General features: G+C 39.4%; 1 protein-coding gene across 1 annotated transcript in view; it reads right to left on the bottom strand.

The window, feature by feature from the left end:
• FRAS1 (Fraser extracellular matrix complex subunit 1) overlaps positions 1–25,396 on the bottom strand; it is a 423,789-nt gene that overhangs the window by 234,061 nt on the left and 164,332 nt on the right. The window contains exons 4-9 of the mRNA XM_019720206.2: positions 20,716–20,808; positions 12,077–12,236; positions 10,262–10,395; positions 3,771–3,854; positions 2,020–2,121; positions 1,518–1,709 (exon numbers count right to left, since the gene is read on the bottom strand). Of these exons, the coding sequence (XP_019575765.2) occupies positions 1,518–1,709; positions 2,020–2,121; positions 3,771–3,854; positions 10,262–10,395; positions 12,077–12,236; positions 20,716–20,808 (765 nt within the window). The remainder of the gene's footprint in view (positions 1–1,517; positions 1,710–2,019; positions 2,122–3,770; positions 3,855–10,261; positions 10,396–12,076; positions 12,237–20,715; positions 20,809–25,396) is intronic.

Here is a 25,396-nt window from a genome sequence, read left to right on the forward strand (position 1 = left end):
ATAAAGGAGAAGATGGGGTGGGGGTGGGAGACAGAACTCGAAAGGGATGAGATGTGAGTGCTATGGGGTGACTTGAGGAGCACCAAGGCCCTGTCCACTTACTTCAGTAGTTGCTCCCTATTTCCCCTAAGAACAGAGAAGAAGACCTGGCTCATGCTGCCACAGGCAGGGGTCATGGAGGACTAGGCAGGCACTAGGAAATTCACTGACATTGAGGATAGCGGGTCAAATTATTTTCTGTGAGACTCTTGGATCGAACCTGACAAAACAGGGGGCTAAAGTACCCATGCTACTAGGATCATCTCTTCCCGCATTTTCCACAAAATCCAAGGATCTTAGAGAATTTAAAACCTTGGAAAATAACCCAGCATCCTCTGGGCAGACTGCCGAGGCCAGGAAGCCCAGCCTCAGCCGAAGAGAGAAGGAGAAAGAAAAGGGCCCTGATTAGGGTTTTTCTCATCTTCATCCAACCATTCTCACTCCCCTGACATAAAGAAAGAAAAAAATGAAAAGGCGTGTGGGGGGAAATAAATCTGCAAGAAGCAAGACCCTTTATACTTAAATATGTCTCAGCTCTGCCAGGACTTAGATGTAGGAGGCAAAATGAAAAATAGGCTGTCGTTGACAGCCTTGTTTGAAAGGTTGTTCCTCCTTAGGCTCAGTGTTAAGAGGAGCTGAGATGTGGGGGAGAGGAACTAAAAAGAAAAATGCCTTCACAGACATTCAGTACCTCAGATCTTCTAAATTTCCCTCATCTACTCAAGTTCACAACCCTGAGGGAAATTGGTGGGGCGGATGGGTGCAGCAGGGGAGAAGGAGACAACTTTAAAAGCAATTTGTTTAGCAGTGGCTCAAAATTGAGTTCAAAAAGGAAAAAAAAAGTAAGCAATTTCCCTACAAAATACAATAGTCCAAACAGAGGCTACTTTGTTAGCCGCTTGTAGAAATTCTGCAGACAGCAGAACTTAACAGGGGCCAACAGAGTTAATTATCTGTGAGGTCCCCCCGCCCTCTCTCTTCAAAACAAAAAACAAAATAAAAACAAAAACATTTTATTGTCTTTCTTGATCCACAGGAGCAGCCCCTAGGTGCTGGCTCTCTTTTCTGCTTAAATGCTGTCAGTGGGGTCTGCAATGGAAGCTGGGCCACTAAAGCACCTGCAGACCTCTGATTCACAACCGTAGCCAGCTGGGCAGGCCACCAGCCACAAGGTCCAGCTGCGCCGACTGATAGACTAATGTCTCATATCATGTCCTTCCCTTCCACGTCTCTGGCTCAGGGCTTTCAATCTGACCAGATGCACTGAGAGCTAAAAGCTCCAGGTGGCTGTTCCAAGCCAGTCTGAACAAATCATGACATCTACTTTACACCGCAGAATCTCTGTGCTAGGAGGTTCCTTGAAAAGTGAGCAGTCAACCTGGTGGTCCTCTTTGCTGCCAAGAAGGAACAGATGTGGGACCCCCTATCCCTTTGGAGAGAGCTATTCCAGTGCAAGTGGAAATGCCTCTGCTTCTTACCTGGGCACACTCCACTTTGGCACACTCTGCAGTCTGGCAGGTCACTTGGCCACGGTCACACATACAGAACTCACAGGCCAAACCCTTCCACATTTCATCCTGGTACCGTACAATCCCACTGTATGAGCAGCTTCCGGCAAGAGACACACATTCCTCACAGCATTTGCCATGACGCCGAGCCCTTCTCTGACCCTGAGGAAATAGAGAGAATAGTGGGTGAAGGGTAGTGCTCAGGAGAGCGTGAAAACATCCGAGCCAGCGCTGCAGGAAGACACCAAACACCAACACAATAACGCGTCTTCTTTCCCCAACCTAACCCAGCTGAGGCAAGTTCCCTCAACCTCAGCCCTCTTTCCTGGGAAGTAGAGCTTTCACATCTTTATCTAATATTCTAGACATCATAAAACTTTTGATTCCCTCGAAGAACACACTGGACTAAGACATACATTTCTTAAATGACACAGAATAAAACTTTAAAATCAAGCTACATACTCCCTAATACCTTTTCACATCTTAATGGAGGGCAGGCCTGTGTGTGGCACCGGACCTCTCCCCGGTCACACAAACATGTGGTACAGGCATTTTCATTCCACTGTTCACCGTGCTGAGTAAAGAAGGGGGAAAAAAAGGTGGAAAATCAAATATCACATATATCAAATAAAAACACAGGTACATAAGACATGAATTTTTATTACAATTTTTAATTGAGCCACATTGAATGTCCTCCTGAGAAATGATATCATTTAGGTAGCAACAGCCTCTAAGAACAAAGTAAATAAATGTCTAAAGGAGACTTTCGATTAATTTTCCCTCAATTCTATTCATCCCACAGATGTGTCGAGGGCCTGCCCTATGCCAGGCATGTAGAAGCCCTGGAACATGGAGATGAAAGGGAAGACACTGTTTGTTGGATAATCAATGGTCATCTTTTAGCTTTTCTTCCTTGCCAGGAGACCCAGCTCTCCTGCCACATACTCATTTTCCCAGCTTCCCTTGTAGCTAGGGCACAATATTGTCCCAATTCTAACTGAGGGGACCTCAGGGAAGTTTGCTAGAGCAGTGGAGATCGAGGAAAACTCTTCTTTCCATAAAAGAAAAGCCTACCCATTTCTTCCACCAGCCTGTAGTAAGCATTGTGTGAGGGTGAGCTGCGCGTAGCTGAGGAAGCCATCTTGGGGACAGGAGGAGATAGGGCAGACGTAAATGCCACATGTTGAGGATGGCAGGGTGCAAAGATCAAAAGAGCTTAGATCTTCGATAACATCACTTAGAACTGAATTGATCAACACTGCAACTGCCCTATCTTTGGACTTCCTGTTATATGAGATAATAAATGTTGTTGTTTTAGCTATGTATTTCTGTTATTTGCAGCCAAAAACATCATAACAGACACAGGCTATCTCATTCATGAGAAATTAATCTAGTACATATGTAGCTGTTGTATCAGGCAGCACCGATCTAGTATATGCAAAAATCCTTTTCCAATTAGTTATTTTTATTCAGGTTTCACGTATCCATTTAGAATTTGTGACACTCATCCCCTAATACTCGGTTCCAGATTCTCTACTGAGAATCATAATCCCAATTTCTATTTCGTCTTTCTTAGAGTGGCTGGCAAATGAGAAATAGTTGGGTTTATTTTTAATATGTTCCTTGCTTTTGGATAACGTAAACTTCTTTTGGCTCAGCTGGATACTCCTGAGACAGAATATTCACTGATTCACTCTCTTTGTTGAACTGGTTTCTATTTGGTCCCTACTATCTATTAGGCAGTTATCTGGACTGCCTCACTCGTACTTTGGAGTTTATGGACTCTTATCACCACCAGCCTCTCGCCTCCCTTCCCTTTCTTGCCTACCATCCCCTTGCTTCCCTGAGTGTCAGGCAAGAGGACGTTGTCTCCGGATATCAGTGCATAAAATCCAACCAAAACAGATAGACATCCCCAGAGCCTCCAATCTAAGTGTAGTCAATGATTGTCTTTTTTTCCCCTTCAAGATGTATGCACAGTCAATTCACCAAGGTTCGTCAGCCTGGTGCTGCTTGCCAGCACATTCCTTTATATTTCTAATCCCCTATGGTTTAATTTTTTCATAAAGGATTTCATTTTATAGAATGAAAGAAAAGCTGTTTATGCACTGACTTACTAATCCTGGCAAAGAGTCAGACACGAGGGCAGGAGGTACAGTAGTCGAAGAGTGGAGAGCAGATGTGCGAGAATATATGTCTAACATGGAGTACATCAAAGGTTACCTCATACACTTGGCTGGCTGTAGAGCACAATCGGGAAGAGCACTGTGGGCAACATTTTCCAGGGACTCGGATTAAAGTTTCATCCTGAACACCCAAAAAGGAACAATCCATTAAAAGAAGATAGCAATAAAATTCACAAAAGTAGGAAAATTTCATTTATAGCCAACTCAATCATGTGCCTAAAGCATCCATAAACAGTATCTATTAGTCACCTGGTGCTTTGATAAGAATTAGCACTTCCAAGATCAGTGTCACCATTAAGAAACCTGCACATTCATCAAGTCCCATCCTCTTCTAAGAACAAACGCATAAATAACAATAACAATAATAATAGTACTCAGAGTTTGCCAGGCACTGTCGTAAGTGCTTTATACGATCCTATGCAGTAGATGCTCTTATCACTGCTTTACAAACAAGCAAAGTAAAGACTAGAGGGAGTGTGACTTGCCCAAGGCCACACAGGTAAATGGTTGGCAGCGGGTACTCAGGGCACCAACTTTACCAACACCTGAGAACATTTATTTATACTCCTGCCAACTTAGCTCTAAATTCAAAGTGAAGATATCCCACCTTCAATAAGTAACTTCACTATTCTTTTGCATCTTTATATGAATCCACACATTTATTTATATTTATATATATATGCGCGTTAGGGAGGTTCTTAACATGAAAAAAACAATACCTCTAGAGATCTGGGAATAAGCCAGTGCTTATTCACCTCTAAAACCTTTACCCCACCCCAGAATATTGAGCCATTTGTCTCTGCTGCCCTAAGAAGCATTTTCACGGCAAAAGTCTCCACATGAATGCCAAAGAGGCAGCTTCTCACTTTGACTTATCACTATAACCCTCTTGAAGGGCGAGAAGGTAGACATATTAAAGGCAGGCGATGGAGGGTTAGAATAAACCAAGACTCGATGACTAAGAAGTCACAGAGCTTATATAGAGAATACCTCCGTAACAGGTCTCTTCCTTCTCTTACGAGAAGTACAAAATGAGGTTTTATTATCCTGGTTGCTTTGGTATTCATTCTGCAGGAAAAAAGGCCAACATACTAGGGGAAGAGGAGGGTCAAATAACTTTAATTTTTCATGGAAAGTTCCAGTCATACTTCAGTAGTTTTTTAACCCAACTATATTATATAATCAGTTAAATTAATGTATTACTATTTAGCAGGGATTTATTTCAAACACCTGAATCACTGTAATTCAACTGATAACTCTTTTCTCAGTTTTAGGTTATTTTAATGCATTATGATTCTATGTGCAAAATATTATGACCACAGCTGTTTAATAGAGTATGTGAAAATTGGACATGTATTGAAATCATTGAGTATTTACTGACCCCAGAACTCTTTAATGAAATTTCAGCAAGGAAGTTACATAAAAGTATATCTGGTGTCGCACTTTTGTAACTTTATTAAAGTAAACAAATGAACTTATACGATGTTAAGTAAACAGGGAACAAATGTCATGATCATAAATCTTGAATAGAAATAGAGTTAATATCAATCTATCTTAACTAACCTGGATTAAACCCTAGTATAGTAGCAGAGTCAACTAGAGAGTGTAGGGAAGAGAGGAATTACTTATATAGAAATCAGTACAAGGAAAATCAAGCTTTCAAATTCTTATTGGCAATACCTAATTACATAATTTGTTGACAGAAACAGAAGCTTTCTCCACAAATACAGACCAACAAGGGCAGAAAGGAAAAGCATTTAGAGAAAAAATATCCCAGGATATGACAGAACTACATGATTCAGAATGGAGATTCCATCTCAGCTGGTACTTTATAAACAGGAATAGAGATGCAAGTAAGAAGGTGAGTAGTAAGGTGGGTCAGAGAAATGAGAATGACTTTTTAACGCTCACTTTTTTGCTATCATACACCCGAATCCTATCATTCTGATCTACATAGATTTGCTCTTTCAAACGTACTGTCTAATACAAGGGCCAGGAAACTATGGACAGTGGGCCAAATCAGGCCCACCACCTGTTTTTGTAAGTTAAGCTTTATTGGAACACAGCCATATCCATTCATTTACATATTATCTAGGGTTAGTTTTGTGCTACAATGGCAGAGTTCAGTATGGCACACAAAGCTAAAAATATTCACTATCTGGAAAAAGTGTGCTAACCTTCAGTAATCACAGGAGTCCAATACAAAATATACTATATATGTATATGATTAATGTCATTACAATTTTGGGTCAAACTACTATTTAGGATATATTTAGTATTGTTTTCCATATTCCTTAAAAAAAAATACTTAATCAAGTTTATAGTGTAGTATAGCTAACAGCTCTTGACAAAATATCTTCCCACAATGTTACCTCTGAAGATATAGAAAAAGATGAAACTTTCACCTCCAAAAAGTTTAACAGCCAACTTCCTGCCATTGCCAAGAGGAAATCCCACCAACAATAACACATTCTGTGGCCTTCCTTTGCTTTGTAAACCTAAATAGAAATCAGAACCACCATTTCTTCCCAACTTTCTGCCTTCCTATATTGAACACAACATGGTCTTTATCCCTCTAGTGTGTGGACACTGTTGTTTGAGGCAGTCAGAGCGCTAGCCCTCACTTTTCACCTCCCTTAATATCTTTCTTTCTAAATCAAATCAGAGCTCATAATGTTAAAATGAGAAAAAGAAAGAAAAGAAAACCAAGTGGGAAATACGTGTGTTGGGGGAGGTAGAGGGAATGATAAAAAGTAGGAGTGAGGTGAGGAAGACACACTAAATGTAAATTTTTAGCACAGTTACTGAGAGAGATAGAAAGAGTCCTTTGTAGTGCTGTAAACCTGGGATTATAATTTTTGTTTCATGTATTCGGAAAGTAAGAGAGTTGGGCAGTGGAGATAGGAAAAGATCTGATCTCAGCACAACAGCGCTACACTACATGAAAACCTTCCAGACCCTGGGACTAGGAGGACATGCACATTTCTTAGCATCTGGCTAAGGATCCAACAAGGGGAATTAGCCAAGGGCGGGCCTCTTATCCTCACAGCTTTCAAGCAGTGGCTATAAATAGATTTCTTTTGATCAAGGAATAAGCAAAGAGAAAGAAAGGAACTTGGGGGGAAACCCTAAAGAACAAGTGAAAGGAATAGCATTCTGAAAATTCAGAGAAACAGCAGATTTCTGAATACAGCATACTACAAGATCTAAAAGATTTAAAAGCCATTTTACTACTTCAGGAAGATATAAGAAAATGCAGTCTTTATTAAATAGAAGCAGGAAGCAATAAAGAAAGAATAAGCATTGGGATAAAAAAACAGATGAGCTAATGATAGGATAAATAAGGAAGAATTAAAACAAAATTTATGTGAAATTTTCAAATTAAAATCAATATTGGAGGCAGTAAATACAAATGCAAGAGGATCTCTCCAAAATGAAAAGGAAAGACAAAAAGTGAAAAATGATGAGCGAGAACATGATTGATAATGAGGGGGAATGGAGGCAGCCATCTAAGAATCATAGCTGTTTCTGGAGAAATGAGAATAATTGGAACGGATATGATTACTCTAAGCCACAACCAAAGAAAACATTTCAAAAACTGGAATACAGAGTGAAAGGGCTTCACAATATTCTAGGCAAACTATGTGAAAAGACACCCCACCTAGAAACAGCCAGAAAAATGTTCAAATTATAAAGATAAAGAAACATCCTGCAAGAATCCAACAGAGTAAAAGTAGCTGAATATAATGGAATAGAAAGTAGACAGACCTCAGAGTTCTCCATGGCACTAAGTTCCAGAATGCAATGGAAAGGAGACTATAGGATTAAGATGGAAAGAGATTATAATTGCCCCCAATTTTAGACCCCTCAAAATTATATTTCATGAATATAGGCAACAATAAAATAATTATCAAACACTTAGTGGCTCAGAAGACATATGAATCTATTTTAAAAATATATATATCTGAAGATAAAATTCAACATCCTCAGATTAATCAATATTGGCAATGGGACAATTACAGCATTAAAAAAAAGTGGTGGTATGTAACGGCTATATGCGATGTCAGAGGGGTAGTAGATTGGGGGGTGGGGGTTATCACTTTGTGAGGGCTATAAATGACAAATGTCTAACTATTACAGTGTTTTGTACACATGAAACTAATAAAAAAAAAGTGATGGTAATACCATCAGAACAACTCTGATCAGATTGAACAGGCCAATTAACAAGCCTACAAAAATATGGATGGGTGAGAGATCTTTTCACAAGGCGTCTGGACTAAAGTTGAGAGCAAGGAATTTCAATATTTACATCCTTCATTAAGGGAACAACTTATTTGGACATAAGGGGTTTCTCCTTTCATCAGGGATTATCATCAGTTTCTAAAATGTGATAACTATGTGAACAAATATATCCACATATGCCTACAAAAAAATTGAAACAAATTACAAAAAAAATTCTATTGTGATCTTTTCGAGTGATGGAAATATGGATGATCATTTTCTTTTCTGCTTTTCTAAACTTTCCTTAATGGGTATAGATCCCTTTCATAATAAAAATACTTATATTGAAAATCATATTTTTCCAGAGCTCAAGATCTAGAAATACATTTCTTCTGATGAACTTGTGTTTTTTTTTAATATTTAATGAGTTAATACATATAAAATACTCACAATAGTTCTCAACGATGTTAGCAACTATTGTTATTGTGATTATTATTATACATAAATGCTATGAAACTCATCATTTTGGGGGGGAATACAGCATAATGGTTAAAAACATGAGTCGGGTGTGGTCAATTTATGTGATATAGCACTGCCTAGGTTAGAATCACTGACACTTCTTAACTGTAGTACCTAGAGCAAGTTAACCCCTCTATACCTCAGTTTTATTTACTATAAAATAGCATGATAGTAACTCTTACCTCACAGGGCTGTTATGAGAAGTATGAAGCTCTTAAAGTTAATGATTGGTACATAATAAATACCCAAAATGTGGTGATAGTAGTTGTTGGTGGTGATAATGTTTCCATCAAAAGCACCAATTCTACAGCATCTCTTTACATCATCAGAACATCCAATATTTAATACTGATATTGAATCTAAAAAATGGTTCTAAATAATCTGATCGTTGGCTTTTAGAAAAATATGTGGCAAAAATATAGACTTACTGATGCAAGAGTGGTTAAAATCAATCTATATCCAAGACTTCAGAATGCTTCCATATCATTTAAGCTCTAAAGTACAGTACCAAATTATATCTTTTCAAATTAAACAATGCAGACTATAAGTGTTTGAAGCCAGAATTTATATTTAATGTTTTTAAAAATTGGAATTAGAGCTTCCAATTATTCCAATATCTAGCCCCCTAACATACAGTCCATGATTAAGTGTTCAAAGATTTAAAGCAGAAGTGTCACAATGGGGTGTTCCCTCAATCCCTCCTCCCACCTCCGTTATTGTAATAGTGGCAAACTGCTTAATTCCCATATATGAGGGGACTGAAGCCTGGAATGCCTAAGTGAAAATACCCCAACACTACAGTGTCCTCCAAATGTCAGATATCGTGCAATTCCACCAAGAAGCTCATTTGTAATCTTAACGCTAGGGCAAGACTTTGTGATGAATTGGGAGACGCGACGTGAGTGCAGTAGTTGGTGTGTAGTGTGGGTAGGTTAGGATCCAATACAATCTAGCCTTTCAATTCGATACATTTTCCCTTTATTTGGCATTTAGCATTTCTTGTCTAATTGCCTTTTGTCTGCCTATAAAAATACTGCCCAATTGTCACAATATGCCATGTTATTGATTTTGTTTTATTTGACACAAAGTACTGCTCAGTATCAACTGAATGTTGACTTCCAGCTTTTCCTTAGATCAAAAATGAGCTATTTTTCAACTGGAGGCAAACTCCTTTCATGGCTGTCAAGAAACCTCCATAGGAACCTCTGGAAGAGTAAAAAAACTATAAACCATCATCTATACCACATTTATTTGCAATTGATTTTCTTTTCTAAATTTGTGTGGAGCCTACTGTTTTGAAAATCAGATCAGCTTTAAATGAACAAGATCCCATTATTTTAAACTGACCCAGGATAAAACCTTTGATAATTGAATCATTATCTTATAAAAATTAAATACTGTATCTGAATAATCTTCAAAAAGCAGCATATATTTCTGTATTGACAAACAGTAACAAACCTGATCAACATTACTGATGTTTCCAAATGTTGAGTTTGACATTTTGGGGACATCTACATCTGGAGAGGGTGGCTTTTTTGTGTGTACCCTCAAGACTCAGTTTCATAATGCAACAATTAGCCTAAATGACTGGTAATTAGACCTGTCTGTGGCTTCTCAGGGTAAAAGAAATGTGTCAGTGGTGGTCTCCAAAAGTGTAAGAAAAAACAGCCTTTGCTTCCTGTTCCTAGACTTCCAGGGCTGCTTGATATTATCTCAGAAGGGATTCCAAGTCCTATACAGTGAAGTGAACAGTCTGTGAAGGCACCATTCTGAGGCTATCTTCCTTACCTGGTTACAAAACAGAGGCTGACACTGAGCTGCAAAGCACTGGGTGGCCCCATTTCTACACACGCATTTGGCACATCGACTCAATGGCCAGTCATCCCCATCCTGAAACACATGGCCTCCGTAGGAACATGGTTCTGGAAGGTCAGAGAAATAAGGATTACTGGGGGGGGCGGGGGGGGGGGTGTTGCACTAGCTGATCTCAGGGCTGTCTGCATGGATGTGGCCAGTGCAGTCACACAGGGCCCCATAGTCAAGGGCCAAGCAAAAACTAGGGGGCCCCATACTTGGGGGTTAAAGCTTTGCAGTTACTGGATGGAGTTCTTAATAACGCTCTGAGTTTTGTAAAGGAAGTACAGTGAGACAATGAAGCATGTATTGGGGGTTTAGGGCCACCTCCTGCTGCCTCCTTGTTTTCCTGGGATGGGTTTTCAGCCTCCTGCTCCCACACACACACTCTCCATCCACAGTGGGGACCTAGGTGCTGTGCCAGCAGAGTGCATGTGCCCTAAGTACAAAGTAGCTGGGTGAGGCCTGGGGAGCCTATAGGGGTCTCCACCCACCCAGCAAGTATCCCCATGCCTGAGGGAGTGTGACCTTAAATAGCAAATTAAAACATCACAGGTTGAGAAGGACCACAGAAGAAAAGAAAATACATTCCCCCTCAACCCTGTTTTTTGTACAAGGGGCCCTGCACTTTCATTTTGCACCCAGTGAGTTATGGAGTTGACCCTGGCTGACTCTCCAGTCTGTCCAGGAAAAATGCTTCCAATGTGTTCTTCTCATGGAGGGCCAGCAAGAAAGCCTCCTAACACATAAGAAAGGATCCCACAGACTCAGACAGCTCACTCCCCACCCAACCTCTAAACTCTGTTGTTCAACTATTTTTACTTGCAGGGTTATTAGGCCCAAAGCAGCTGCCAGTCTTTTTCTGGTAGGTGACATCTGAAATGCATGAGGCAAGCATTCTACATTCATCATGTCCTCAGCATTTTAAATCTCTGGAATTGTCTCCAGGGTAAAGGATTGCCAGAAATGGAATAACTGGGGATCACAAAGAAACCAGGGGTCTTTTTAAAGGGAAAAGGCAAGAATAGACTGTAGCTTCCAGGTGCCATTAAATAAAAGAATAATTTTAGCTATTATATGCCAGGAGAGAACATAATGCATTGTGAAGTATTTTATACTTAGTTATAAAAATGGAAGGGGACATAGATCTGTAAAATGTAATAAAAGGGGTACTTGGACCAGGTGTGAACTCCAAGGAAAGGGCCTGGAGGTGTGCCTCTGGCTTGCTGAACCATACCTGGGTTTGCAGGCAGGCATAATCTCCACCTCGAAGATGCAATAAAGACAGATGAAATACCTGCTTCCTGCTCTGTGTGTCCTGGAGAAAGATGCTATGTCATCCCAAACACCAGCCAGCAGAATTAGTGCCAGCAATTCTACATGGAGAAGTGATTTGTTCGTTTTTCTCTCCGCCAAGAGGCAGGAGAAACTGCTTCGGCCTTATGGAATCATATCAAAGGATCTTGTCCCTCCTCCCTTTCCTTCTCAGGAGCTATGAATGCAGGTGGATGCATCTGGCCAAGGCAAAATAGATCAATCAGAGACCCACAGAATCCCAAGTTTGGAATGGAGCTTAAAGATTTGTTCCAACCTCACTGTCTGCAGTATCGCTTCCTGCCAAGTGCAAGGCTAAATCTTATTCCAATAAGGAATTGGGTTAGGGATCTTTGAGCCACACAGAACAGGGAATCGAAGATTTGGGATGTCACCAACTGAATCTCAAAGGCAAACATACAATCTCATACTCACTTCCAGGGCCCACACAGATGGGGCAGCAGCTTCCTTCAGGGATAAATTCCAGCTCCTGGTATTCACACAACAGCGGTGGGCATGGTTTGGGGGTGCATCGGACTTCACCATGAGTGCAGGAGCACACACTACATGGAGAGGAGGACCACTCTGTCCCATGCTGGGTGTTCGGAGAAAAAAAAAGAAAAAGAAGGTTATAGCTAGAAAACAGGCTTTCACTTGGCCAACCAGAAACCCACCTCTTAAACAAAGGATGGAGCTCAGGAAAAGTGGAAGAAGTCTGCAGGTTTGCAAGATTGAGACCAAGATCTGCAATGTCCCAAGTCTTAAACCAATTTAAGAACTGGCTTTTATTTTATTTTCATTGTCCCTAAGATTTATATTTGAAAATTTCAGAAAAGCACATAAAGAAAATAAAAATTACCCCCATCCCATCATTTAAAAAATTCTATAAAGCTCAAAGTAAAACACATACACATACATATACTGCATTCTCTATAATGTTGATATTGTTTTCAATAGCTCTCACTCTGATTCTGTTTCTTTCTTTTCTTCTTCTTTCTTTTTTTTTTTTTTTGCCTGTACTTTCTACTCTGATTAGTTCCTATGTTCATTCATATTCTTTCTCCCTCTATCCCTCCCTCCCTACACCCCCCCCTTTCCAGTGATGTCGGGTTCCTAGCCAGCAGCAGGCATCTGCTCCACCCAGTCCCCCCACAAACTGCACTCAGCTCATTCCCAGTGAGGATGCCCATCTAAGCACAGAGAATATTCCTAGTCCACTTTAGGCTGGGGTACAACGTTCCCAAAGCCAGCAGTGCATCAGTGATCCAACAGACCCACGTTTGGAGTTAGCCGATGATTTACTGAGTACCAAAACTCTCTAAATGAGCCACTCTCAATGTGATGCAGAGTTAAGGGGAGGGGTAATCCTGAATGAAAAAAGCTACAAATATATTGATTGCTTAGGGAAGTTGCTGTCAAAATATGTTATGTTCTCAATGACAGAATGGAATAACAGTGGCCTTTTACAAGATGTAGGGAAAAATTAGCTTAATGAATAAGATTTCCTCCTATCACATTTTCTTAAATATTGGAACCTGCTTTCCTTTGCCTCTATTAACTAGAGTATATGATAATATCTGATTCAAAACAAATCATTATAGACTTCTATTAAAAACGTCACACATACCAGGCAAACAATCACCTAATATAATCTAGGGATTATAATTGTGTCACTGAGAAGAATAGAACATAAAGTCCTCTTGGTTCTCCACAAACCAGCATCCAGACTAATCATCTCTCTCAAACACAAAAGAACTCTGTCTTACCTAAACAAGTCAGTATCCCTTTAGTCTACAAATTGCTGCCAGGTTGCAAGTACGTCAGGTCTGACATTTTGGAATTAATAACAATGCATACTATTATTGTGACAATGATAATAATAGGTAGTCACAGTCATTTAATTATTTGGAAACCAAGTGCTCACCTTACTCTCATGAAGATTACTTTCCTCTAGGTTGACTTACTGGGAGCACAAGCAAGTACCCACCGAGTCGGAATAACAAGATTTCCTGGGATGTTTGCATGTTCTCAAATCCCAGCCCAGCCCTCCCTGCTTTGGGGACAACGGGTGAGTGACTCTATTTTTCTAAATCCAGCTTCCTAAAAAAACTGAAATGGTATGACAAATGTCCCCTTCACTGGGTTATTATAAGGATTAAATGAGGTGGCTTGTTAAAGAGCCAGCTTGTTAAGGGGTGAAATGGGGGGCGGGGGGGGTGGCAAGTAGAAGGTGCTAGAGTCTCTCCTCAGTTTCCACTGCCTGAGTCCATGGCCTTCCTCTCTGTTTTCACACCTATGTTACCAACTGTGATTGTAGGAATGGACAGCATACCAAGGCCAAGTCCTCTCCCGTCAATTTTTACTTCTGCCATAATTAAATACAAAATTTCAAATTTAGTACAGCATGTAAGTGGGCAAGACCATAACTTGCTAATAAACTACTGGCTAATAAAAGATAGGAGTAATTGACCCTTCCGCTTTGAAAAAGCCTAAGCATAAAAGCAAAGGAAGAAATTATAAGAGGAAAATCAATAGACTCTGATGAGTTTAAAATTTTAAGTCTGACAAAAATACATCATAAACAAAATAAAAAGGCAAATGACAAACTGATTTAAAAATTGCAAAGTATATTAATTAGAACTAACCTATAGTATATAAAAGCACTCACAAGCAAAAAAAAAAATCTCAATGTAAAAAATGGCAATAAGCTTATAGAATATTCAATTTCCTTAATTGCAAAGAAATATTAATTAAAATAAAAATTGGATAATATTTAGTAAAAGGCACGAGAGGAGTTTAAAATTCATAGTAGCTAAGTGTTAGTGAAGCTTCAGCGCGCAGTGAGATTCTCCTACACAGAGTCTTCCTCACTAGGGCACCTGGAATAACTCAGCAAGGCAGGGACTGTACTATTTATGATGTTTCCACTGGGTTTATCATCAGACACAGACAATTTAAAATTGATTTACTAATGACCACAGATATCACAGCTTCAATGCTCAAAATCTTTAGATGCTTTGATATACTAATTTCTCTTTTAAGAAGTTATCTGAAGAAAATAATCAATGATACACAAAAAAGTTTAAATACCAGGATTTCCATCTCATTGTTCTTTATGGCAAAATTGGAAATATTTTAGTGAAAACTGGAAGCTACCTAAATGCCTAATAATAGGAAATCATGTTCTCTAAAAGTAGGCTAGGGAACTATTTACACCATAATGCTATATAAAAAAAGCAAGATATAAATTGTATACATGGTATAATTACTATTATGTAAAAACATATACCTGTATCTATCCATTTATCTGTCTCTCTCTCCATGTCCACTGCCACACCCACCCCAGAAAACTGAAAGAACAATAACAGCAGCTTTTAGATTTTTGGAATGACTAGTGGATTTTTTTCTCTGCTTTTGTATACTTTTCTATTTTCAAAAATTTCACCAATAAACATATTTTTATTTTTGTCATCAGAGAGCAAATTACTGTTTAAAATATCTAACGAATCATTTATATACTATATTAAGTAAAGTAAAATTTGAAGACTACATATAAAACAACTTGAAGTGAACTTCTTTATTCTATTAAAATTAGGAGATTGTTTCTAAGATTGTTTCTAGGCATTTCATTCCATTAAAACAAGATTGGGTTTTTTACTATTAAGAAAACACTGTCATTTCTTAAACATTTGCAATCACACCACCTTTCAGAGAGAGGCCACAAAAATCAATTATAATAATCTGTCAATCATCAAAATTTTTTCATCTGTAAAATGAGAGGGTTGTATTAGTTAATCTCTTCAGTACCTTCAAACTCTGTGATGACATGAATCTATTATTTAACTCAAGAGAAATAAAATTAAGCAGGGGATTCCCTCTTCAAAATAAACTGAAGAATTATGGGAATAACAAAGAACATTCCACAGGAAGACTGCATAGCTTGATGTCAAAGCCGCGGAAGAAACATCAGCTGGTAACCCACAATGCACAGAGGGAAGGAATTACTCCCACCTTTCACTAGGGGAAAGTCACATAAATCCCCTCCATTTTCACCTTCTACTCCAATCCCTAAAACATGACAACTCTCTCACCAAAGGGAGACTAGAGACCAAGGGGTTCAGCACATACTGATATATACCGGGGGTTCCAAAAAATGTATATACATTTTAAGAGATGTTATCTATGAATTACTTTTCGAAGTTGAACTGAATTACGGTAGCAATGTATAGTATGACATTCGCTCAAAAGATGGCATTAATCAAATGAATGCTAGCATCGCCATGTACCAGGCAGGACAGTCAAACAAAATGGCAGAAAAATGGTTGTCATTTGAAGAGCATAAGACCATTTTGAAGTGGTATTTGAAATTCGAGAACATTGTGGAAGTACAACGATGATGGAGGCGTGAGTATGCACCAGAACCTCCAGCACACCTAACAACTGCACGCATTCTTGGTAAGCCTGAGACGCACGGTGCTGTGTGTGATGTGCACAAGGGAGGATCTGGGAGGCCTCGCTCAGCAACAAGTCCTGCGGCTTCTGCTGTGGTGTAGGAACAGTTTACACGCTCACCACAGAGGTCCACCAAACAGTGTTCGCTGTGATCAGAAGTGTCTGGACACTCAAGGTAACCACTTTGAGCACCTCTTGTCATTGCAGATGTCAAACGTGACTTGTATTCATCTTTTGTTGTCGGTATATATTGAGTATTACAATTTTAATACAGTTTTCCCTTTCTTAAAATGTGTATACATTATTGGCACCCTCTGTATATAACGTCAGTGTTCTATATACCCATTTACAAAAGCCTTATTTTTTGTAAACACTGTAGCAGCAAAAAGCTTTGTAAAATCAAGGAATAATAGCTATAAAATAAAATGCTCCCACAAGACCTGGTTTTAGCTGTGTCATCTTAACCTCATTAATACTTTTTGAAAATATGAGCTTTTGACACCAGGCAAAAAGCGCATTCTGCAGACATCTTAAATATATTCTTCTGCATAGCCAACTAACAAGTCAGCTTGGCTATTGACATAAGTCCAAAGGAAAGATAAGGTCATAAAGTATTTGCCTGGCTTTACTGACAGAACAACAAAATAATTTTTCTTCATGTAATTTGTTCTGGTATGAAGTTATAGAATACTAAATATCTGGGAATGTTCAGTGCATATTATAATTACATCCTCTATGTTGAGAAGAAAAAGGCTGCAGAATTCAATATTCATTTCTTCCTTCACACACAAAAATTAGTTCTTCTTTTAGCCTCAATCCCATGCAGGCACGAGGGTGTTACCACCTGCCACTTCCTTTTTCAGTTAATCTTCAAGCATTATCTTTTCAGACATGACATTATCTGGTACTAGGATTAAATTAGTGCAGAGGAAAAGAACGGAATTAATGGTCCTTTCCCCTCCCTTTCACAAGCTAATTTGTGAGGAAAAGAACAGGGGAAAAGCATTTCAACACTCTTTAGGAAAATATATTTCAGGCTTGTCTCCCTGACTGGTTGGCAAGGCTGGGCAGAAATCCAAATGCTAATTTCAAGGGATAGCTTTTGGGAGGTCATGGATGAAACGGTCCCCCAAATGCGGGCTGTAATAAGCCGATGTAAAACTATCAAACAACCTGGAGTCAGCCAAAAGGCTTAAGTGTTTTCCTCACTCCAGGGAAGATCTTGGGACTTGCCTTGACTTGCTGGGATGCTCATTGTGCAAGATGCTGCCTACTCTGCAGGCAAAGGAGGTCCTCTAGCCAGGCAAGTCTGTTTCCTGAAAGCTAGGCTTCCTCATGCTGCCCTGAGCTCCACCCATCCTTCACTTTCCTTTGTTTCAACCCTATTCTCTGGGGACATTTCCAATAATTCCCCTCCTGCCCCACTCACTCTATCCTAGAGCCTCTTCCAAATCTCTCCCTTAGGGGAAAGCTTTCACTTCAGATCACCATTCCAGAGTTCTTAAAACACCAGGCTATTTTATAGGTACTGGAAGAAAGTCTCCATAACCTGCCCTATGGGATGGAAGCCAGAGGCTACAGACAGGATTACTGCTGCTCAGCAAGAGGGGAAAGTGCTCTGGAAACTGTTTCCCAAGCAAGCTGAAGACCCCCCCTGCCCCCCAAAAAAGGCTCAAAAATTCAGGGGGGGGGGAAATAATGTGGGATGCAAGTGACAAAGTGAGACTCAGAGCAAACCCAGATCAGCATTTAACCTACTCAAGAAAATGAATAATATTAAGAAGGACTTAGCAAGAATCTAGGGGAAGTGAAGAAAGGAAGAGAGGAAAGAAAGACAGGAAGACAAGAAACGTGATCATTTTAACCTTATTAAGACTAAAATTGGAAGATTTTTCTCTTAACTTAAATTCATTCTTCTATCTCTATTTGAAGAAATAGACCACCAGAAATTTTTTCCGTCAAACTACAGTTCTTTAAATTCAGCCTTTTCCTCAGTTATATCAAGTACCAGAAATATAATTTTAACATTTTCTGAGGGAGTACATTTTGAAAGTCACATATGGGAAAATAACACATGGATATGATGTCAGACAATTAAGTTTGCGAACTTGTTGCAACGATGTTGCTAACCTTTTTTTTTATATCAGAGGGATTATTCATTATGAATTTGTACCAACTAGACAAAACAGTTAACCAAATTTACTATTTGGAAGTGCTGAAAAGGCTGCATGAAAAAGTTAGACAACCTGAACTTTTTGCCAACGTCATGACAACACACCAGCTCACATGGCACTATCTGTGAGGGAGTTTTTAGCCAGTAAACAAATAATTGAATTGGAACACCCTCCCTACTCACCTGATCTGACCCCAGTGACTTCTTTCTTTACCCAAAGATAAAGGAAATATTGAAAGGAAGACATTTTGATGACATTCAGGACATCAAAGGTAACACGATGACAGCTCTGATGGCCATTCCAGGAAAAGTGTTCCAAAATTGCTTTGAAGTGTGGACTAGGCGGTGGCATCACTGCGTAGCTTCCCAAGGGGAGTACTTGGAAGTAACTGTATGACTGTAGTGATATTCAGCAGTGAGGTGTGTAGCACTTTTTCTAGGATTAATTCATGAACTTAATTGTCAGACCTCATATGTTCTTACTCAGTTTAGAGCTTTCCACATGATATACTACAGCAGAAGGGGTGACCTGCAAGGGAGGCAGGCAGAAGGAAGACTTTTTGAACTCTCCCAGAAAACGTAGGGCAAGCGGATTTCTAACTAACCCATCAACAGATCTGTGGTCCTAGCACTGCCCAGCCACACAGGCACTTGGTCAAGGACAAACATGCCCTTGGGACAAGGACATGGATAAGTTGGAGAAGGGATTTACTCATTATTTGAGTTCTCTAGTCTTCAATATTTATTGAACACCTACTCCAGTAAAAGTTCAGTGCTCAGAGCCAGGTTAGGTGAGAGGCAAGGAAGATCACTCTAACGATATAGAAAATATTGTCAAGGTTCTCAGGCCTCTTAAATCAAGATAAAAAGATTGCACATGTGTACAAGTATAACATGAGAGGGTAAATGATAAGTGTTATTAAGAGTGGTCCATGCAAAGATTTATTGAACTGTGATTCTCCATGTCCCTGGTACCACCTCTTATTTGATATTTCTGATTTTGCCCAGATCCTGACCTTATTTTGATCCTATGTACTCTTTTATTTGAATGATTCGGTTTGATGTTTTTGATCTTGAACCGCACACCTATTCCAATTATTATGAGCTGACATTATTCCCATTACCAATCTGCCCTGCAGCACTTTCTATGTCACAGGGATCCTTTTCTGTGGAACGTAAAACGTACATCACCCTCCATAACAGACTGAACCGACCAGCACAGGTGATACGTAGTATGAAGATATTCCCAACACAGATCAGGCTTGGATGTGTTTCAGCAACACACGGTGCAGAAGTGAAAGAGGGCCTCCTCAGGTAATGAGGCGACAGTGGCTCAAGTGAGACGATCCTGTCCCACGGGAAAGTGTGCTGTACTCACTGAGTTTTAGGTGCGCACACTGAATAGCAGCTGAGAGTGGCTATATGGAATCCTGCTGACCTATGCGCTGTCCTGAATGGGTAGAGACACTAACTTGCGGAAAGTTTTATGTCAGATGGAAGATGAGGATGAAAGCAAAGAAGCTCTTTCCATCACATTCAACCTCACCCGCTGCCTCCTGGTAACATGTAGGTATGAGTGAAGATGAACAGTATCCATTCCATTTTCATAATTTCTATTTTAATGGTACTTTTTAATCAGTATTTAACATCTCTAAATTAATCCTAAAGGATCTGGAATGAGAAAGTGTAATAAAGGAACTTTAGGATCGATTTCCAGTACTGTGGTTTTAAACGGGGCATAGGTGAGAATTTTGCCCCTTAGGGGAAATTTGGCCATGCCTGCAGCGTTTCTAGTTGTCAGGACTGGTGGGGGGGAACAGGGGGAAACAACACTAGCATCTAATGGGTAGACGCTGCTAAATTTCTTACAATGCATAGGGCAGTCCTTCAAAAAAGCCTAAAATGTCAAGAGCGCTGAAGTTTAGAAACTCTGCCCGAATGGATAGAGGCCTGAGTTAGAAGTAAGAAGACCAGAATTCTAGGCCAAGTTATACCACTTATTGGCATATTGGGCAAGTACCGTAAGCTCTTTGCAATTCAACTTTTTCATTTTTAACACGGGACTAATAATATCTGTTCTACTCACCCACTCTGGGCTGTTTGTAACTATCAACTGAAAAAAATGTATATGGAATACAAAGACCAGGTGGCACTTTTATTATTTAACATCACAACTTGTTCAACATCAACATTCTCAGACTATCTTTTATACAGACACAAATTCAATCTACATATATTTACATAGGGCCTCTGGAATAAATAGGACAGTTTTCATCTTATTCAGGAAACACAAATGTCCATGGAAAGTCAAATGAGTTTCCTGTCCTCCACAGCCAGACAAAGAAAAAAAGAAAAACTCTCTTGTCAACACAAGGTTAGCATTCAGCTTTCCCTTTCCTTGTCAGTGATGTACAGACACAGAATCAACTATGGGTCAGAAAACACTTACCGCATAGATTTTCTTTTCATGATGGCAAGATCCAGGAGTCGTTGACACACACCCAGGGCAGCACTGGTTGGCAGCTATCTGAAGTACTTCTCCCTGAGCATTCAAAAATGGCTCAGTGTAAAACAGCAGCCGCAAATATAGTCACAATGGTTCATCACACCCCGCGCCATCTCAGATTCACTAAATCTCATGAGTTTGCACAGGTGACAACAACAGACAGGATAAACCAAGTGAACTAACAAAAAGGATTCTCTGTCAAGATGAGCTTCTCTCCAAGATAAAATGAATCCCCTTGTGAAAGTAATTTCCTTGAAAATTGTCTATATCTTTTCACGTGTAATGAAGTGAAGAATTTTATTAACTAGACATGTTTCATCTGAGTGTCACATAAGGAAAGCAGTCAGGTTGAGAGAACAACTATATTTCCCTAAAAGAGAAGACCTGGATGAAGGTGGGAGGTGGCCAGAGAGCAGGCAGGTCTTCCAGTTTTCCAACAGAGGCCCAATGCAGCCTGCAGGGAGTAGCTGAAGTTTTGATGTGCACTGTTGCCTGGGACACAGAGTGACAAGGCACACAGGGCCAGAGACTGAATGACAAAGCTGGGAGAGGAAACAGCATTGTTGAGGCATCATGGGTACTGTGGGGAGCTGGGTAGAATTCATGGACTCCAGTAAAGATCGACATTGTTTTTCAAGGCTTCTATAATTGTCATTGTGTTTCCTATCAAAATGGGATACTATTAAGGAAATGGGCTACCCCAGAATTTATTGGCAAGTTGTTAACTAACCATTCATTTGCCATTATGAAGAATCCATTTATCTAAGAGTTATTAAAATGATGGAGCAAAGAGCTGGCATTTATCTTTGGGGCCAGTGATTTTTTTATTAGATCCTCTGACTCATCTTGCTCCTCTACTATATACAAAGGGTTCCAAAAAAAAAAAAATGTATACACATTTTAAGAAAGGAAAAAACTATTAAAATTGTACTACTCAATATATACTGATAACAAAAGATGAATACAAGTGACATTTGACTTCTGCAATTACAAGAGGTGCTCAAAGTGGTTACCATCAGCGTCCAGACACTTCTGATTATGGCAAACTACTGCTTGAGCAACATTGACCAAGGTGTCCACTTGTATACATTTTTTTTTTTTTTTTGGATATATCTTAGCATTTCATCAAGCCTAGATTGTGGCAGAACAGTCAATCAGTGATTTTGATCAAAAATGGTAGGAGATCCTGCATTAGCCAGGAAATCATAACTTGTTCCCAGAGTCAGAGCCTAAAAAGAATTCAGCCAGTAAAATGAAAAAAAGTGTGTTTGGGTATGTGTGGATGTGTGCATTAATCTTTCCTTGTGATTTGGGGCTGCTTCTTTTTTTAAAAATACACCGACAAAAGAATTCTAATTTTATATAACTACATCCACAAGAGTGGGAGAGAAATGGGACTAAGATTTTACAACTGTTAATCCATTAAACAGATAAATGCACCAGCAACAGTAATCACTAATTTCTTCATATTTGCTTGATAAAAGATAAACATATAATATGAGATCTTATAAAGTTGTACATACCATGCAATGTTAATGACTTTTCAGAAAAGTGCCCTCCGAACCCCAAGAGAAAACCACCTTTGTCTAATTTCCACTAAGACAGTGGAATGTAGAAACTACACTAGCCTAATTTGCACTAAAAATTTAATACAGATAGAAAATGAGATAATCTGAGTATTGTTTACATTCTAACATGGAAACAGAGAGCAATGGAGAAAGGCAGGTGGAATGGAAGATTTGAAGGGATATTTTATGTCCCCAAGTTAGTTTTCTTTGTTGTACATAAAAACTGATTTTCAGATTTGGCCCTGAAAACTCAATTCATAAATACAATATTCTTCATTAATCAGTGGCAGTGAAGCGGTCCCCATCTTGAATCTATCTATTGAACTTCTGGTTGAACATGAAAGAGGTGATTGGGGCTAAAGGAAGAGAAAAAGAATGCATGCGGTGCTTAGAGAAGGAGAGACAAGGCGTTCTTGCTACCACACCACATAACCTTGCTTAGCTTTGTGAGATGGGGGCTGCACAAAACCCATAAGCCTACTGCCCCTCCAGGCTTTGCACTAGGAAGTGGCAGCATGTGCAAGAGACGTCAATGAAGATCACGAGGGGAGCTGGGCAAGACTACTTGCCTGGCATCTAGAAGAACAAACTAACAATCATTATGATCATTTGATAATCATAGCTAACACTTATTGAGTAGTTAATAATAGCCACGTGTATGTATATATGTACATATATGTATGCATATGTATATATGTGTGTGTATATATACACACACATATATACACATATATATACACACACATATATATACACATCTCTATATATATATAATTAAATTCTCACAACAACTGGATTAGATAAATACCATTATTATCTGCATTAAGGTTTACAGCCAGAATCCCACCCCAAGTAATAATACAGTGTTCCTTTGCATGGTATTATTCTCTATAGATATATATTCTCCAGACATCCTTAAGACTGGATTGATTCTCATAGGACTGGATTAAATAGTCAAGATTCAAAATGCTTCTGTTCTTTTTTTCTCAGTCTTTCTCTGTCTCTGTCTCTTTTCTTTGTCCCTGTTTAGCTAGCCATCCAGCTAGCTATTCTATATGGATACAGGATATGAATATAGAATCTATTATGTATTGTTGCAAATGATAGATGGATAGATAGATAGATAGATACAAATATCTATTAGAATTGCCATTGACACTAGGTTATTACCAGTCAATCCATGAGCAAAACGTAAATTGTAAAAGGGCTTTTAAAACATTTTAAAAATATGATAGGAACTCAAGATATTATTAATGATAATAATAATCATAATTTAGTTTAGGGTGCAATGGTGAGTCATTAACTTGGGCCATGAACTAATATAAGTATACATCAGCAGATTTGAATAACAACACATGTTGCTGAGAAACACAAAGGAAAACTTAAAAGCAACACGGTAGAGTAGAAATTACATTGGGTCAAGGGCCAGGTACTCAGGTTGTTGCCATGGCTGTGCCACTTACTAGCTGTGACTAAACCACTAAAAGTCTGTTTCTGTGTCTATAAAATAAGAAAGACTGACTAAATGAATTCTAAAGTCCTCTTGCAGTTCTATCATTCTATGATCTATTTCATTACTTAAAATAAAGAACCCAAATGCTTTGTGACATACTCATATGATCCTGGAGCTGAAAGTTTCTTATGGTGGGGCCATCTGGTCCAACCCTCTCATTACCTCCTTGGAGTTCAGCTCTCCAATTATGTCATTCTTCCTTATTACTATCATTCACCAATTTGCTGATCACTCATTCATACTCACTCACTAAAGACTTGACACCTGGGCCTCAGTTTCTTTTCAACCCTATGGCTAGACATGATTCTTGACAATTTCAATGTCCATGGCAGTGATCAGCCTAGCATTCTATCCTTGTACGTTCTTGACCACCTCAATTCAAACAATCTTCACCTCTACTTCACTTGAGTGTCACACAGTCATAGTCAACCTTGAGACCTGTCCACACTCCAAATTATTCTTTACTAGGAACTTTCAACTCTGCATCTGAGCCTCCTAGCCCTTAGCTCCCTCTTACCTTCACTCCCACTCATCTCACATCCTTCAGAGAGATCCTTGAGCACTTCTTTTCCTTGTAGTCACTCAAGGAAGCTGGCTTCATTTTCCTATTCATGTTAGTCTCAATGCCTCACACTTCTTGCATCTCTATTATTTTTCTCCATTAATATGGCAGAATTCCAATCCTGGATATATTCCACAATTTGCCTTGTTCTTATACCTGGCTGATAATCATTGCTGAGAAAATCATTGCACTGTGCAGCTTGGTACCCCCAAAGATAGATGGTCCTCCTGCTCCCATGGGCCCTTAACACCACCCACAAATGCTTTACCTTAACCTTACTCAGTACTTTCTCCCCTCAGTGACAGCTCCTAACATTCACTACTCTCTTCCAACTCCTAACCGGACCTCAAAGTCTTCACAAAGTAAGCTCATTAAGTATGAACTACTTCAGTATTCCGGCCATCTTTTTACCCACAAATTTAACTATATCTGTACCCATCCATGGCTCTTTCTTTCCACTTTTAGAGAATGTTCTTTTCCTAAACCACTCCTTCTAATTAATTTATTCTGTCCCTTTGTCTCTCTTCCCTACCCTACCGGCCCTACCTTCAATTTCTCTCTCTTCTAAGTCCTTCCCCTTTCTTTCCTAAGGTGATCATATTTCTGTCATGCTAATATCAAAAAGAAAAAAAGAAAGAAAGGAGAGGAGAAGAGAGGAGAGGAGAGGAGAGGAGAGGAGAGGAGAGGAGAGGAGAGGAGAGGAGAGGAGAGGAGAGGAGAGGAGAGGAGAGGAGAGGAGAGGAGAGGAGAGGAAAGGAAAGGAAAGGAAAGGAAAAAAGAAAAAGAAAAAAACACAGAACACTCTCCTTTCCCTTGTTTGGTCATTCTGCAAGCATTGACTGAGCATCCTCTGTGTACTACACACGTGCTCTCTGGTGGGCTGTAATAGTGAAGAAGAAAAGGTTCCTGCTCTCAAGTTGCTAAGAGTCTGGAGGAAGCAGCAGACAAATAAACAGGCATTTGCAGTCTGGTCAAAGGCTG

This window comes from Rhinolophus sinicus, linkage group LG02, assembly GCF_036562045.2.
Source record: "Rhinolophus sinicus isolate RSC01 linkage group LG02, ASM3656204v1, whole genome shotgun sequence".
NCBI lineage: Eukaryota > Metazoa > Chordata > Mammalia > Chiroptera > Rhinolophidae > Rhinolophus > Rhinolophus sinicus.